Below are 18,353 nucleotides of genomic sequence, written 5' to 3' on the forward strand. Positions count from 1 at the left end.
TCAGCAGCATCAACAATGGAACTATAAACTGTCAAAATATTATATTCATGTACAGTCCAACGGTATCATTCAGAAGTTACTGGTTTGTTTTACAATGTGGCAAAAACACTTTATCTGGTGGGCCCAAAAGCAGCAGGTAATGTTACCAAACCATGTTAACTTCATATCATAAAGAAAGATCAACAAAACACACGACTCAGGTGATACTTGTTTTAATATTTGCATTTGCAACGATGTGAGTTGTCGGTACTTTGTTACAGTGCATAATTTAATAACTTATTAATAATACAAGTAGCTATGAAAAAAAGAACAATGTTGTTTTGCTAACAAAGCGACTGATTCCAGTGAACAGTAACAACATTCAGATTTAGCTAAAAGTTAAGAACAGAAGTACTCAGAAGTGTACTCAAGGCCATGAAAATGCTGCCATCTTGTGACAGATCAGCTATAAGAAAATTAAGCAGCGTTCATTCAAAGCAATCATAATTTCAAAGGCACTTACTCAATCCATTTTGGTCAATAAAAAGAAAATATTCATATTTTCTCTGTAACACTAATAATAACATAACAAACTATACATATTGGTGCATGAACAATAAACAGTGCAATATTACTTTAAGTTCACCGTGATGCCACAATCAGCATTAAAAGAGAATAATTTGAATATTTTTTGTCTCAAAGACTGGAGTAGTGGCAGTAGAGAATGAAAATGGTTTCTATTGTTAAAGAGACTGTTTCAACACTTATGTGTGAATATACTGCAAAGTAAGTTCAGTCTCACAATAACAAACATTATCATCCAAAGTTCTAGGTGTGCAGGATCTTCAAATACACAAAACAGAACAACATCCTTCACTATTCACCAAAAACTGGACCTCTCCCATTTCATCTTCAATCATCAGCACTTCCTGCACTAAGAGCTACTCCTGTCTACGATGGCTGTAGACCACAGGTTGTAAGAGAAGGCTAATTACTGACTTCACAGAACCACTGCATGTTCAGACCTCCTACAAGAGCCAACAGAGTGTAAGCTGAGATGTGTTAAAGGCACATGGACTGAAATTTCAGTCTTAGGTGGTAGTCTGAGCGCTGCCTTTAAATGTAAAGCTTTAAGTCAGGTGGAAATTAGCTTATGGGAAATGTTCAGCTACTATCAAAGGCATTTCTGGTTTGCCTTGAACAAGCAGATTAGTGGTATACAACCATGGACAGACATCAAGGATTCCAATCTCTTTCTATGTATCAGGTCCACAGTGCATGCTGACACTTCATTCTCCACTGTGAAACAATTAAGTCTTTCAGAACACTCCCTTTCCCTTTTTGTCACTATAGCAGTCAAGTGATAGTTGACTGGTGGGTTCTTGCCTTCCTAAATGAGCCAATCTTAAAAATGAAGCCTTACATGTTTCATCACGGAGCTGATCACATACAGCAGCACACCTGAAGAGATCTGAAAACGTCCTTCTTTCTCATTTTATCAATGTTATTTCTCATGCTAATAATATATTAAAATTTCTACTGTAATGTTCCAATAGGATATTGTAACATAATATCCATTGTAATATTACAAACATACAGTAACTGGTCAATCACCTTTGAGACCAGTCAGAACAGAATACTGTTTTGGCTGCAGAGGTGTAAAAATCTAAGAGCCACACAGATGAATGGGAGAGGTCAGTAGGGATGAGTGACAACACAAACAGGTTGTTTCCTCCTCTGTCAGCTGCAGGCTAAGAAACAGCTACAAAAAACAAGTTATTGTTCAAGGAATGGAACGTCTAGATTCATCTCAAAGCCATACCACATCCACAAGGCTTGCTTCAACAAGCTGCAGTTCTTTCAAGTTCATTGGTCCTCTCAGGCAGCAAGCCTTCTTCAAGGGCTACCCTGGACTCAAGCACCTAAAGGAGAAGATGGAGGTTTTTACTTTTTTGAACACATCTGTTTAAGTTGCCATATATTTTTGCTGATAACTGACCTTGAATGGTTCACTAATTCCAATGATGCTCTGGAGAGTACTACTGTAGTAACACAGCACACACTCCCCTCCCCTCACAGGGATTTCCTCTTTACTCACAAACACCTACAAATACAGATGTGTGTAAATCCTCTGCAGATTCAGCTCATGAGTTCAAACTGCAGTCCACCTCATCAGACCACTACCTGCATCACTTCCTCATTGAAAGCTGCCTCATCGTCTTTGACCCACGTGTAGGTGATGTAGTCTGACACACTGCTGAACCCCATCTAAAATTCATGCCATCATCAGGGGTTTCATAAAGAAAACAGAAAATTCAAACAGCTAAAGGTAAACAGCCTACCTTGTAGAGTCCGATCCAGTCCCAGGTACTGGAGGGGAATGGTTGCAGGGGGCTGTAGAGAACCATGGCATCGATGTCAGCGCTCCAGTCACCCTCTGCCTGCAGACGCACCAGAGGAGTCTCGTACATCTTCCTCAGCTGAAAGAACAGAGAGGTCCACTCAGAAATTTGAACTACTTTGGTATTAGAAAGTAAATAATTAAATGTAGAAAACGTCTAAAACAGCAAGTTAGCATGACTTTTATCCTGACACCGAAATTTGAAACAAATTCAAGAGGTTTCATTGTTCAGCTTCAGTTTCGATTCTGATTCTATTCTTGATTAACTTAATTTTTGTCTGTGTTCAGTAAACTGGATGTGGTAAGTTCCACGTAGGGATGGGCGATATTTCCAATTTTTAAATTATATCTATATAATTTTTATACGAGGTATAGGAATAGACGATATCATTTATATGCTAGAATCATACTAAGAGGGCCTTGAATCCTCCCATTTCTCCTCTCCCTGAATTGGAGTGCAACCCACCATAACTCACTGCTTCAGCAGCAACATTATTATGCCGAGAACTGCATGCCCATCACAGGAACTTGCACAGCTAAAAAAACAGAGCCTACTAGTTATTGTCTCTCATTGCAATGATTTATTGCGGCGTTTACAGGTCAAAATCGATGCACCATTGTTTGTAGGTTTCATACGTTATCTGGAGTCTGTAGTTTACATCATTTAGAGCTATTCCACTTACTTGCTTAATCTGGTCAAACTTTTTTTCTGTGCTCAGTGCGTTTTGTTTTTCTGGTACAGCATTTAACACACTCGTGAAAAATTGCTACGTCAACTCTCTGCTAAATGTACCTGGCAATTGATGTTTACGTTTTAAAGCTCACTGTAATGATGCCATGGGTAAGCTATGTATGGCATTAGATTTCTTGAAGAATGCATTTGTCAGTGCTGAGTTTGGGGTTGCTGAGATTTTTTTTAAAGCCACTATATAAATTACACATGAAACCTACAATGCTACATCAAAATAGATCAATTATGATGATGGATACACAATTAGCCCCTTAAGTGTCAGTATTTCAACACAAGGAGGGCATGCATTTCTTGACAGTGCAGACTTTGTGATTGCTGAGATTTGCACGCCCTGTTTTTTAGGCCAGTATGGGTCAAACGTGTGAAAGTTTCACTGATGAGTCAAAAAGGATCAATTATGGCATTGAGCAACTTTAAGAGCTCAAAACAGCCACTTAGAAAAGCTATACACCTTTCATTTTGCTACTGGGGTCAGATACTGTATATATTCTCTCTACGCGGCTCCGTATCTTCAATCTCTTGAGCTTTAATTTCTCACCTCAAGTGTGAAGATGCCAATGACAGGCTTGTGGTCGCTGATGCTGTATTCCATGTTGCTGGTGTACAGGTCTTGCCTGACCTTCAGAGGATACTCCTCATCTTCTTCAATCTGTTTGACCTTCTTTATATCCGCTCCATTGGTGTTTTCTTCTTGCCCTTCAGGGGGTGGGGCTTTGGGTCGAATACGCCACAGAATCCTGTCAGTCCAGGCAGGTTTTCGCTTCTTACTGCTAACCACATGGTTATAGAGGATGCATGGACAGAGAGCAGAGAGGACTGCTTCAGTTCGCCGACAAAATCAACTTTAAGATAAACAAAAAAGCATTAAACTAAGTAAAGTTGAAACCGTAACTGCCTCATGTTACACAACAACGTAGGTATCAAGATACAGAAAAGGAGCAAAGAAAATCGATCAAATTAGATTATGTCAAAGCAGTCTTAATCCAAAGGGAGGTTTTAGCAATTTTGTGAAGGATATTCCCTAAAAAGTCAGTAGCTTCAGTCAAACATGGGCATAGGGAAAAAAAACATCGCTGATGTTAGAGGGCCTGTTTTTTTTTTCTCAAACTACTTATCAACTGTATTTCTAACACGAAAGCCTCAGGTGAACTCGGCATTGTTAGAAAAAAAACTTCTGTAAGCACTGGTTCTGCAGACAGATATGTCTTAGCAGAAAAGCATTTAAAAACTCAACTGCAACCTTGAGGTAAACAGGCTACAACAGCTCCAAGAACCAGAATTAGATGCTGTAGCGGACACACACTCCCAATAAGAAGACAGCTGATGAGTGGAAAAGAGGGAACATGGTCTGATGAATTCTGATTTTAGCTGAGGCTGCAAATGATGGTGAAATGGGGCAGAGATGTTCTCTTCTCATATTTAAGACCCCTTTCATCCAGATCAGTTATGGTCATACCACATCTTATCAAAGTTATTGCTAACCACGTGAATCTTCTTATGACCACATTTTACCATCTTCCAACATGATATCCTGTCTCAAACTCCTTTCATGAAACATGACAGAATTGTCCTTATCCAGTACAAAATTACCTTTATTTCTCAACCGCTGAAAAATGTGAAATGCGATGGAAAATACCATTGAAAGATATAACATTTAGATTTACCGTAACCGATTGAATTTGTCTTACTATTAATAATTTTTTTAAAAAAACATGTATTTTGTGTGTTTTGAAAATGATGAAGCCCAAATCCAGTTTGAAAGACACATTCACGGATATGTTGCATTCAAGGTCTTATTTGAGTTAAAAAGCCTGACACTAAATGTCCATCACTGTTTGTGATTGTAGTAATTCAATAAAACTGAAATAAGAAACCAAAAGCTATATCAGACTTAGTCAGTTAGCACTATTTATACCCTCATAGAGGTTTCAGTCTGCATCACTCTCAGCCCTTACAAACGGCCATTGTCCTCCAAAAAAACAACATCTAGCCCTGAGAGATGATGACTGGCCTAACCTTAGTTTGAAGGGCTCAAAACTATTGACTTCATAAGAAAAGAGACAAAGTGCCACACAAAGGCTTCTTAACAAAGAAGCAAAGGTGAAAAACAGACAACAGTTGCAGTGGAAAATCTTCAGTATCGTCATTAATGATTAGTTTCTCTTCCTCACAAAGGAGATCTTTGTCCACTTTGAAATCTGTCTTTTCCACAGCAAAGCTAAAGAACCAATAGCGCCAATCAACAGCAGCCCACAGCTCAGGCAGTTCAACATCATTCTAATACTGCCCTCAAGTGGCAGCAGTAGGCTACAACATGTAGAGGACGCCCCATTGCAGAGACCCTGCAGAGGTATGTTCAGACCATAAGTGTGGGTGAGATTCTGCAACAGCATAAAGAAAAACACACACAAAGAAAATGATCTAGTCATCATAGTGCCCATATTACAAAAACATCTCTTTAGGGCCATGCATGTTAGTTATTATTCCCATCTGATGACCCCAATGACATGTTGGTCAGCACTGCTCACTGGTCTATATAGGGATTATAGGGATTATTCACTGAGTCTGATCCATTTTCTTTTGTAGCTAAGCTAAGCTTGTGTTTACTTTGAACACACTTGAGTCTACCCTGTATCAACAAGCTTAACCAGCAGCAGGATGGTATTAAATATTGTGGCTTAATGTTGGTTAATGGAGGCTATGCTAGTTATGAGGTACCCAAAGAAGTTTTGTTGTTTCGTGACAAACATTTTTCTTCCCTCTTATCTGGGAAGTCTGACGAGCATGCAGAATGCTGTCTTCATAAATCAAAATGACCACTGTTAATATCCATTCATGCCATGAAAACATCTGATAAACATCTGCTTTTTGCTGGGCCGATGGAAAGCTTCTTTCTGCATTATTACCACGAACTGTCCTCCAGCAGTTGGACAAAATAAAAACGGTTACAGTAACAGGAATCTGCAACTCAAAGCAAATGTTGTGCTACAAATTCACTCATGAAAACTTTGATGTGAGTAGTGGTCCAAAAATCCAAAGGGCACCTATAACAGCAACAGTAATGTGAATAATCTGTTAGATAAACATACATTTCAATCTGCCTTTGCAAAGACAAGCTCAAGTTAGTCTTGTTAAAAGTGTTAAGTTCTCTGCTTTTCTTCTGTCATTTAAATTTGTCATGTTACAGATTAATATAATTTTCATTAATTCCTCAGAAGCACAACTAAGACATAACACTGTATTGCATAAAAAGAGACACTACTTTCACCAACAGGTTAAAAGTAGTTGTGTGCACATAGTGAAGTGTGGTTAAAGACTGAAATGTGCATGTATTTTGAACCCTTACTTAAAGGCAAACCATGTCCCGTAGAGCCTGTAAAGTTAAAAATAAGTGAAATAAAACAAACACAACAGACTTCAAATGAAAACAGGATTTAAAATCAAGACATAAGACACCCTGTGTCGTATTTGGAAATGGTTACCTGCTGTCATAAGTATCAGAGTTCAAGTCAAACTTGTATGTAGGCTGGAAGTCCAATGGCCCTTCCTCGAACTCCTGCAACAACTGTTCTTTCTTCTTCATCATGTTCAACTAAAAATGACAACATACAGAATTCAAAACTTCAAACTGATTCACCCAAGCTGGTCAGGGTGATTGTGTGTTTTGTAGGACATTGAAGTTTTCACATGAACAAGAGCTGAAAGATGCTTAAATGGTCAAACCTGGTCATTACTCCACAACAGGTTGTAGGTCTGATTGTTGATACAGGAGCGTACAAAGTGCATGCCATGGTCCTGTATCCGGAAGTTAAGATCTCCAAACCAGAACAGCAGCCTGGACACAGAGACAGAGGACAGAAGAAGATAAATTGGTTGAGGGAAATACAAATGAAAAAGTCTGAAGAATTATGGAAAATAAATTTGTGACTAATGTTAAGCAAGTACAATTAAATGTATAAATATATGGGTACACTCAAGTTGGCAGTCTGTGCTTTTCTCACCTGTGGTCAGTTACTCTCGGAGCGTTTTTACAATCAAAGCTCTGCGTGTCCATGATGTACTCAAACTCATCCACTCTCTCTGTGGCGTATTTCATGTGAGCAGTCAAGTGGCAGTTAAGGAAGCAGAGCGTGTGGCCATAAAAAGACAGACGCACAGACACACCACCTTTGTTACCCTGAGGGACAAACGGGAAGAAGTGAGAAACTGGGAATGTGCTCAGCCTCTGTGCACTACTTCTTCACTGCTGCAGCTTTGTGACAAAAAAAAAAGAAGTCATGTGCTAATTCAACATTCAGCTCCAGTTCCGAACTTAGACTCACCATGTGATACGTTGTTTGGCATAAAGTGTGCCACTTTTACACATCAAAGTGCGAGTACAGATATTGGGGAGCACAGCTCTCTGCTGCAGCGGGTGGTGCACGATCAGCAGGTCATCCGGTGGTGCTAACAGCACATTCACAACAGTTTTAACTAATTTGAGCTCTGTTCAGCAACTGTGTCCTTATTGTTTCTGTACGTTTGTTATCACAGGGTTAAATACACCTGAAAGGGAATATATTCACTGGGAAAATTAGAATGTCTATCAGCTGATTAATGCCCATAGTTACAACAAACCACGTGCATATATATGTTAAATCAAACAAACTTAGATTTGAATCATTTGTCTTCTGAAGTAAATTGCTGGTTAACTGTAGTTGATGAGCCAATGAGATTGCAGTGTCCAATGTTATTAAAATGTTAATGACTTCCATGACAGATACAGAGCCAGTTTGGTGTGATGTTTGGCTCTGCAATTTTGGCATACAGAGCCATCAGTGATATACCCACATTTTTATTATTTATATGTTTAATATTACTTGCATTAAGTATAGGTCATGAGAGTGTTGAAAATTGTCTGGGTGTTGTCTGATCAGGAAAGGTTCGTTTATTGTTTGACAATTATGGTGATGCAGTGTATAAGTTTCACCAGCAGAGGGCGCGTTCACCACACTATGTACGGGGACAATGGAAGTCTCGCGAGAATACGCTGTGAGAAGGAGAACACACACTTGTGTGAAGATGTGTGTGGCGTAACGTTGATAAATAATATATATTTTTTGCTTTTTGCAGGTAAGAGGGGAGAGTTGTAATTGTGTGCTTGATGGGTGAATGTGTAAAGTGTGAGTTTATGGTCTCTGTTGAATTTTATGTCATATTGTTCATAAACTTTACTGGTTTAGAAAACCTAACGGTCCGGAAATAGGCTATCAGTTGATAGTACTCGTTGCCTAGCAACCGCGAGCAAGCATAAGGCTGGAGAAAGCTATGAGCCGGTGGAAAGACTGTTCGCGTATTGTTAATAGATAAATAAATAAGATAGATACATAAATTATTTCGTTAATGTGATAATTTTGGTAGATATGAATGGCTGATTGTGTATTGGAGAAACAAATTGATATTGAATGTACAAGATAAGACAATTGGTCTGGAATAGCAATGTAAAGGTCGTGATTATTGTTTGGATGTTTTGTGCAGATGTTCATCATTTTTCTGTGTTATGTGAATACGCTGTGAGAACGAGAACACACACCTGAGTGTGAAGATGTATGTGGCGTAACGTTGATAAATAATATATATATTTTGCTTTTTGCAGAACAAAAATAAAAGACTTTTTCAAATTAAATGTGTAGTGGAGGACAACTTCACTTTGTACCACGCTACACAATCACTTGGGAGCTTTGTAGCCATCTCAAAGATTGACAGATGAATGTCTTGAAGGGCTGAGTTCAGGCTGCACACTTATTCACCCACACAATATACACCAATCAGCCATAACATTAAAATCACTGACAGGTGAAGTGAGCAACACTTCTCATCTTCACCCAGTGCAATGTTCTGATGGGAAAACCTGCGTCCTGGGACTCACATGGATTTCACTTTGACACCTTCCTAAACATTTCTGCAGACCAACATCCTCACCTCTTAACTCTCCAGATACCAATCTGATGGGATCTGATAGCATCCGTGGGATGCAAGCACAATACACGAAGATTCTCCCAACAACCCACAGGGCCCAAAGGATTCTTTGCTAAGGTTCTGGTATGAGACACTCCAGGACACCTTCAGATGTCCTTTGACCAAAACTTAACTGATCAGAGCTCTTTTGGCAGGATGGGAAAGCACACTCTGTATTAGACAAGTGGTCATAATGTTGGGGCTGATTGGGGTATAGTGTTAGGGAGCAGGGGCAGACAGCTCCTGATGCCTTTCAGGCAGCGTGGCTTTATCATTTTTTTGAAGATATTCACAGTTAATTGTCACATGAACAAACGCTGGCAGGATAGGTCCATGGCAAATCTGAGGTGACTGACAGCACAGCCGCTCAGGCATGTGCTGTGGACAGTAGCTCAGCATCTTACTTGTGTTACCATGATGCCATCAATCAGTAGCAGTATCTGTGTCCACATTACATACATGGTAAAAGTACCGGTAAGTTTGGATACAGCTACCCAAATATGTTAGCTAAGATATAATTACTGAGTTTAATTGGTTAAAAAACAGAAAAAATCTATCTCAATTCTAAAAGTCCATCTTTGTTGCTCTTGACAGTGGAATATATCATACAGTATTAAGCGTAATGCTACATCACTGAAATACTTGTTAACACACACTGAGTCCGTTTATTGCTCACCCAGTAACCAAAGATGCCTGTGCGTGTGTATGTTGCCTGGATGTCTCTGATGAAGGGTATGTGCTCCAGTTTGGAGAAGAAGAGCAGCAGCAGACCCTGCATTCTCATGGATGACACCTGTTAACACACACATATTAAACAAAGCACACCACAACACTGACGATCAAGAATTCAGGCAGACTTGTTTCAAATATTTGAAACTTGTAAGTTCTTATTGTTTACTTGAGAAAGTCACTTCCGGTCGTAAAGTGTGTGCATACATGTGACACAATTTGTACCTTGACATATTTCCGTGGCGCTAAGGTGGACATAAAAAGATGACTCCACGGGTCATCAAATACCATGTCTGACACAAATCTCATTGGCCCCGAGTACACTTCCTGCAGACTAAATTCACAAGCAATTTTGATTGTATGTCTGCTGTATATCCACTTATATAAACAAATGACAAATGTCAGAAACTGTCTATACCCAATGACATAGAGGTCTGCACTTTTTGGTGAATTGAGGTGGAGAAGCGAGGTCACATCATCTGGAGGGTCAACGGTGGCTACGTTCCACGTCACCATGTGAAGCCTGTGGGTACGGACAATAAATAAAAACTGTCAACCTGAACAAGCTCTGAGCAACAACAATCATCTTTTCAAACATTTTCCCACTTTCTACATTATGTGACCATCCACTGATTGAAAAACATTCAGCTGTAACACATTCCAAAGAAAACAAATTAACCATACTGTGGGCTTCACAATCACAGCAGCTCTTTCAGTATGACCACAACCACACATGAGCACATCCCGCTTGAGTGCAAAAGCTGCTGCAATATAAGCTGTGTAATGCTACTACATGCAGACCAGGCTGTTACAGTTAGCATATGATGAGACTAGTCATTCCTATGGCTATTCTCAGATAAAACAGGCAGAAATTCAAAGGAATAAATTATACTGGCAGGTTTCTATTAGCAAGAACAAAGAGAGTCTGTTATTGGCGGGTTATAAGGCAGGTCATTAAACCCTGAGGGAAAAAAAATCACAAAGGAGACAAAGTAACATTAATCCTGTACAAAGACTAGCTCCAGATTCAGAAGAAAGGCTCAATGAGAGGCTGCATCATCCTCCACCTGAAACTGTCCTTTTTTGGTTTGTTGGCTCTCTTGGCACAGACAATGAAGGCGTTGTCCAGGGTCTTGACCATCCTCTCTTGCAACTCATTTTTAGGGTCCAAGTCATCCACACAGGTCATTAGCTGGCTGATCCGATGGCGCAGAGCCAGTTTGCTCCCTGTAGAGTGTGTGGCATCTGAAGAAAGGGTGTCACTGCGAACACGGCCTATGGCGCCAAACAGTCGACTGATTTCATCCATTCCAGCTCAAGATATGGAGTGTAGCAAGGTCAGCTTTCCTCCTGAATAATCCAATGCTGAAGTTGCAAAACGCAAAAGTATTTCTTGAAGGATCAAAAACAGCTGGAAGTGCACCAAGACAGTGAGAGAAATGTATCAAATTAAACTAATTTAAAAGAGAGACAATGGAGCAGCAAGCCTTGCGACAGTAGAATCAAACTACTGAGAGAAGTGAGGAAAGTCCAGGCTGGAGGATTTGGGTGCTCTACAGTGGGACAGAGTGATTACAGAATTTGTTAATTTGTCTACAAGTCGCCTTTGTGTAATAAAACTACTTCTAATCTCATTGTCTCAACAATAAGCCATTTAAAAATTGAGAAACCACCTTGCATGTGTGAACGTAAAAAACTCGCTGCTCCTTAGCAAGCTGCTGAGTACCCAGCTGCTCTTTCCTAAGGCTGGTGAGCAACACATTGTTTTTTTATTCCAAATCCGCATTAGGTGTGTATTTGTTGGGCAACCTAATCCACCTGCCAGAATGCAGTCAGATTTGTGGACTGGTAAACGCTGCACTGTGTTTAGTCTTGGAGCACATTCAACTCTACATGACACCGACAATTAGGCTTTTCAGAGGAGCTCTCGGATTACCAGGCACGAAACAAAAGGGTTAGTCCGTTAATATATTGCAATTCTTTGATTTGGTGAAGCAAGAGAATAATTCAGCAGCTGGAAAAGTGAACGTCACATATCAGAAGTAAACAAGTTGAAAAGAAAAAAAAATGCTGAATAAGGTTGACGATGTAAAAACATGCCTTTCTGACCATCATCTGTCACTGCACAGAAATTAGCTTTGAAAGCTGCTAAAATCATACAGTAGCGACATCATGAAAAAGCAAGAGATTCACTGAGAGAAAGTGGACAAGCTTGAAAAGACCTGTTAAACTCTTTCAGTACCTAAAATGTGCACCAAACACAAAGTGGGCTTCATGAGGCAGGTAATCACATCTCATCAGATACTGACCCATACTTCTCGCTCAATGACTTACACCAAGTCCCCCCTGCACTGGAAAATTTCTCGTGTTTATCCGTAACAGTTTACTATTACAAACTTGTCAAAGTGACGCCCACGTAAGCGCCAGGACTCAGGTGTTCTCAGCAGCAACATTTCTTTGCAAAACGCTGAGCGGAGTTACTCGCTTTACGTGTCAGTGGCTTTCATGTTGTGGCTGACTGTATCTGTGCTACATGGTTCCTATGTTTGTTGAAAAGTGACCGTGATCACCGGTGGATAACCAACCTGATGCCTTCCTCTTCGCAGCGTCCCTCCTTCAAATAGAGCTTTGACTGATGGGCGTCTGACTGCTCCTCATTCTCCTCCATCATCTCTACACCTGGCTGGAACACATGCAATATTCAGGTTTTTGTTGTGGGACAGCAACAGCTAACACCGCTAACGTGTCTCATGGGTATTTGAGGTATACTACACAGCGTACCTCACTTTATTGTTCACCGCTGAGTTCAGAAAACTCTGTTATGACCCAGCTGGTGGCATTCATTTATGTCTTGCTAACCACATATGACTGACCCAACGATGTCATCATGACCTACTTCTTCTTCTTCTTCTTCTTCTTCTTCTTCTTCTTTGATGTTTAATGGCAGCTGGCATCCTTGGTGTTGCATATGCCGCCATCTACTGGACTAAATTTCTCTATTTTTTTTCCTTCTTATTTCTTCTTTTCTATATTCTTTTAATTATTCCAGTATTTACCAAGAATCTTATTGTTATTCTCCTCCCTTCCTTAAACTTAGCAGATTCTACTATGTTTTTCAAATTACATTCTGTTATTCCTGCCCTCTGCAGCCCTATCTTCATTATTTCCCTCTCCCTTCCATATCTGGGACATGCTATCAACACATGTTCCACTGTTTCCTTCTCCCCACAGCTACACTGCCCAGTTGGATTATTCAGTTTACAATGACCTATTCTTATCCTGCTAATAATGACTTGTTCTGTTCTGTCCATAACACCCTGCCTCTCCTGCTACACTTTGTAATTTATATAAATGTCTTCCTTTTTCCTGATTCTTCCAATATTGATTCCACTGATTGTTTATTTCTTTCCATACTAAACTTTTCCCTTCTGTTTTTGATAATTTTACTTTCATTTCCACCACCTCTTTCTTTACTGCATCCTTAGCAGCTTTGTCTGCTTTTTCATTTCCATTTATTCCTACATGAGCTGGTACCCACATGAACACTATTTCCCTCCCCTGTTGCATTAACCTGGATGTTTTTAACTGTATTTCATATAAAATTTCCTGATGTGTTTTTGCTGTTCCGCTTTTAATACTTAAGAGTGATGAAAATGAATCGCTACATATAACTATTCTCCTATCCCTCACATCCTCCATCCATTCTATTGCTAGCAATATTGCACATAATTCTACTGCATATATACTTAAATGATCTGATGTTCTTTTTTAAATTGTCCTATTATAAATGGGAACCACCATTGCTGCTGCTGTTACTCCTGTTGCCTGTTCTTTGGACCCATCTGTATATACACATATTCTCCATATTTTTCCTCCACATAGTTATAAAATTCCTGCACTATATCTGCTGTTTTATTTCTTTCCTTGATGTTCCACATGTTTAAGTCTACATTTGTTTCTTGTAGCATCCATTTTGGTATTGTTGTCCAAAGAACTGTTGGGCTGAATTCCACATGTTGTATTTTTAGTTGTTCTGCTAAACCCTCACTGACCCACCCAAAACTCGTTTTTTCCTCCTTCCCCTTTTCCCAGCACATCTCCAGAACTGTCTTTGCTGGATGTTCTTCTTTGTGTCCTTTTAAATTTATCCAGTAGTTGGCTATTAGCTGTTTTCTTCTGAGCCCTAATGGCATTTCTCCTGCTTCAACCTGTAGTGAACATATTGGTGCTGTTTTTATTGCTCCGAGACAAGTTCTTAATGCTCTGGCTTGAATTATATCTAATTGCGAGAGGACTGATTTTGCTGCCGATCCATATCCCACACAACCGTAATCTATTCTAGACCTTATTAATGCTATGTATATATATTTTAATGCTGTAAAATCCGCACCCCACTCTAACCCAGCCAAACACTTCATAATATTCAATACTCTCTTACTTCTCTCTACAATTCCCTTCACATGCTCCCTCCATGTTAATCTAGAATCCATTATCATTCCTAAGAATCGAAAGCTGCTTACTCTCTCTAAGTTCTTTCTGTACAAGTTTAACTTTTTATTTTCACTAATTTTCTTTTTTGAGAAGAACATTACTTTACTTTTCTCCACTTAAAATTTAAAACCCCACTCTTCTCCCCACTTCTCCACTTGATTTATCCCTTCCTGTAGTTTCTTAACTATGTGATCTATGTTGCCTCCCCTCTTCCATAATGCCCCATCATCTGCAAACAAAGATCTTCCCATTCCTGCTGGTATACTGTCGAATATATCGTTTATCATTATTGTAAATAGCGTTGGACTTATCACACTCCCCTGCGGTGTGCCATTCTCTACCATAGAGCTCTCTGACACCTCCGACCCTATTTTAACTTGTATAACTCTTTCATTTAAAAAATCCATAGTCCAGTTAAACATGTTTCCCTCAATTCCCATTCGATGCATTTTAATTAGCAATCCCTCTCTCCACAACATGTCATATGCCTTTTCCACATCAAAAAACACTGCTGCCACTGTTTCTCTATTTACTTGTGCTTTTCTTATATCATCTTCAATGCATACTACTGGATCAATAGTGCTCTGACCTCTTCTAAACCCACTCTGATGTCGAGTTACCAATCCCCTTATTTCTATATAATACATCATTCTTTCATTTATCATTCTTTCCATTATCTTACCTATATGGGATGTTAGTGCTATGGGCCTGTAATTTATTGTCTTACTATGATCTTTCCCCGGCTTCCTAATTGGTACTACTATTGCCTCCTTCCAACTTCGTGGTACTTTCCCCTCTTTCCAGACTTTATTGAATAATGTTAATATCTTTGTTAATCCCCCCTCACTTAAATGTTTGATCATAGAGTAACATATCCCATCTTTGCCTGGCGCACTCATTCTTGTATTCTCTATTGCTCGTTTAATTTCTCTAATTGTAAATGGTACATCTAATTCGTTTTCTCTACTTTCCTTTCTTGTTAACACCTCCCTGTTTTCGTCTCTCTTTTTCTTCCTTCCATTTCTTCCCTCCTCAGTTAAATTATTGGAACTGTGCACCGCAACAAAAGTTTTAACCATTAATTCTGCCTTTTCTTTATTAGTTATAGCCACTTCCTCTCCAGAACTCAGGACTGGATAAGTCCAATCCTTCCTATCCCCACCCATTTTCCTCAACATTCCCCATACTTCTCCTATCTTAGTTTTGCTCCCAATCGATCCACAAAATTTCCTCCAATACGACCTCTTTGCTTGTCTTATTGTTTTCCTTACCATTGCTTGTGCTTGCTTATAGTGAATCATGTGTTGAAAGTTATGGTATCTTTTAACTAATTTAAACGCTTTATTTCTACTTTTTATTGCTTGTTTACATTTTTCATCCCACCATGGTACTAACTTGTTTTTCTTTCTCCCTGAACTTTTAGGTATACATCTGTTTGCTGCTGATATGATCCCCTGCTTTATGTCCCTCTCCATCATTTCCACCTTCACATTATCATTAACCCGATCCTGATTTTTTTTCACTTTCCTTTGTAAACTCTATCCAATTTGCTTTTTGTGAGATCCATCTTCCCCCTACTCTCTCCGTGTCCTGTACTGTCTCTATATTTATTTTATTATATATATAGGGTAGTGATCACTTCCTATGGTCCCTTTTTGATACACATTCCATTCACACAGTGGTGCTAATACATTCGTCACTATTGTCAGGTCTATAGCCGACTCCTTCCCAGTATTTACATCTATCCTTGTCCCTCTTCCATCATTCACACAAACCAGATTCTGTCCATCTAACATTTCTTCTACTATTTCTCCATTACTGTCATTTTTCTCACTCCCCCACAATGTATTATGTGCATTAAAATCTCCACACCACACTGTATTTCCATTGCTCTTGCCCTCCATTTCTTCCAGTTTCTTTATATCCAACTTCCTGCATGGGTTATAAAAATTTATTATTGCCAACTTTCTCTTCCCTATCCATATTTCTATTATAATATTCTCCATCTCAACTCCAATATCGATAACCCTGTAAGGAATGCCCTCTTTAACAAATGTGACACACCCACCTCCTACCCCTTCTTCTCTGTCCCTTCTGACTGCCATGTATCCTGTGATAATAAAATCTAAATTTGGTTTTAACCATGATTCCTGTATGCACAATATGTCTGGTTTTTCTTGCTGACTATATATGAATTGTTTAAATTCCTGACCATTAGCAATTAGACTTCTTGCATTCCATTGAAGGATTATCATTATTATTAATACTATCCAATACATGATGAATCTTGACTGGCCTGAACACTTAACTCATCTCTCACTTCTTCCCATCGTATCCCTCTCATACACAGATGATGTACTGCTGCTATGACTATGATTTGTATTCTTTCTGTTTTAGATTTAAGATCTGCAGTCGCATTTATGACCCCTGTTATGAATGTCACCAATCTTTTTTTCTGCTCCACCATTTTCTTTTCAATTTCTTGCCCAATATCCGTCACCACTTGTTTCTCTCTATGCTTCTGCTTATCATTCTCCTTTCCCGCTCTCCTGGCAGCTTCAGCATACGATATTTTCTCATTCACTTTCATCCGCTGCACTGTTATCTCTTTCTTCATAACCTCACATCCCCAGTATGCTACACTATGTTCTCCTCCACAGTTACAGCATTTTGGTTTCACACCTGTCCCACATTTCCCATATTCATGATCCCCTCCACACCTTGCACACCTTCTTTTCCCTGTGCACCTGCTAGCAATATGTCCGTACTCTTGACAGTTAAAGCACCTCATTGGTTTTGGGACAAATTCTCTAACACTATACTTCATAAATCCAAAATAAATTTCTTTTGGGATCGTTTTTGCATCGAATTCTATAACCACTGTTTCTGATTCTTTTTTCTCAGGCCCTCTTGTCATTCTTTTAACATCTTTAACTGTCGTATTTCTTACTCTCATGTTTTCTATTACAACTTTCATACTGACTCCAAGGGGAACCCCTGTTATCACTCCCTTACATCCAAAACTTCTCTGCTCACCAACTCTCACCGTTTTTGTAACTTTCATTTTTCCTACACTCACCATTTTCCGAGCTTTTTCCACTTGTGTATCTGTGTTGCACCCGATTAGCAAGTTTCCATCTCCTAACACTTTAGCGTATTTGACTTCTCCTACTTGTGTTCTGATTATTTTTGTAATTTTTAATGGATCCATTTTTTTAACCCCCCCTTCACCTTCAAATCTCACTACAACATTAAGGTTTCCCTTCTTCCTATTCCTTTCCTCATCTTCCTGTCCCTCACTCTCCGTGTCTTCTACGCTATCTTTATCTTCTTTCTTTCTCTTTCTCCCACTTTCCCCTTTACCCCTTCCTCCTCTCCCTACTTGCTCCCACTCACCACCCTCTTTATTAATCTCAAACTCCTTTTCACCGTATTGTTACAGCTCTCTTTATCCCCCTCCATTTTACACCCGCTTACCAAAAGTAGCGCTAGGATATCCCCCACTCTACTCTCCGTAAGTTACTTTTCTACCTACCTTCTACACTCTAGTGGTGATGTTAAACACTCCTTATTTCACTTTTTTCCTCTCGTGTTGTTTTTGAATTTACCGCACTCCACCAAACTATCCTTCCGCACCGAAATCTCGCGAGCATCCCAAAAACACGTCGTCACCAGCGGCCATCATGACCTACTGCTGTGGTGTTGTCTTTTTAAAGATAAACCATGCTAGCAAAATTGCGCAGCAAGCTAAGCTGAGTTTAATGTTTCATCAAACATATCAAGCTCGAAAGAACAAGTACGAATGGAGGTGTTTTGTGGCACACTACCTGGTACGCTTTGGTGGCAATTGTTTCTCTTTGTTTTTCTACGTGTAAAAATAAAAAAGTGTACAATAGTCCAGAAGCCCCGGTTTGTGAGAGTATATACAGTATTTTGTTATTGTTCACGCCCCTTATCCGGAAGACAAAATACTAACCTTCAAAGTAAAAGCAATAATTAACGTTT

General features: G+C 39.4%; 1 protein-coding gene across 7 annotated transcripts; it reads right to left on the reverse strand.

Annotated features, from left to right (window-relative positions):
- Positions 1–205: 205 nt before the first annotated feature.
- On the reverse strand, positions 206–18,293 carry inpp5ka (inositol polyphosphate-5-phosphatase Ka). Of its 7 annotated transcripts, none has more exons than XM_072393050.1 (14): positions 18,176–18,293; positions 12,443–12,536; positions 10,276–10,380; positions 10,083–10,191; positions 9,805–9,921; positions 7,133–7,308; positions 6,855–6,966; positions 6,614–6,723; positions 6,478–6,504; positions 3,670–3,901; positions 2,322–2,459; positions 2,164–2,247; positions 1,979–2,083; positions 206–1,901 (listed from the first exon to the last, which is right to left on the reverse strand). In XM_072393050.1, the coding sequence occupies exons 2-14, from the start codon at positions 12,526–12,528 to the stop codon at positions 1,821–1,823; spliced, it is 1,482 nt and encodes a 493-aa protein (XP_072249151.1). In that variant the 5' UTR covers positions 12,529–12,536; positions 18,176–18,293; the 3' UTR covers positions 206–1,820. The 7 variants fall into 7 exon arrangements, with proteins under 7 accessions (XP_072249151.1, XP_072249149.1, XP_072249150.1 ...); XM_072393048.1 differs by having other exon boundaries at positions 12,443–12,540; XM_072393049.1 differs by lacking the exon at positions 18,176–18,293 and adding an exon at positions 12,639–13,561 and having other exon boundaries at positions 12,443–12,540.
- Positions 18,294–18,353: the final 60 nt, after the last annotated feature.

Source organism: Leuresthes tenuis, unplaced genomic scaffold (genome assembly GCF_036924035.1).
Source record: "Leuresthes tenuis unplaced genomic scaffold, fLeuTen1.0.hap1 SCAF_9, whole genome shotgun sequence".
NCBI classification, from domain to species: Eukaryota; Metazoa; Chordata; class Actinopteri; order Atheriniformes; family Atherinopsidae; genus Leuresthes; species Leuresthes tenuis.

Coding starts and splice junctions, on each gene's coding strand:
- inpp5ka (XM_072393045.1), bottom strand. CDS start 11,166: ATGGATGAAATCAGTCGACTGTTTGGCGCCATAGGCCGTGTTCGCAGT. Junction 9,922..10,082: donor CGCCACGGAAATATGTCAAG/GTACAAATTGTG, acceptor GTGTGTTAACAG/GTGTCATCCATGAGAATGCA. Junction 2,248..2,321: donor ACTGGATCGGACTCTACAAG/GTAGGCTGTTTA, acceptor CATGAATTTTAG/ATGGGGTTCAGCAGTGTGTC.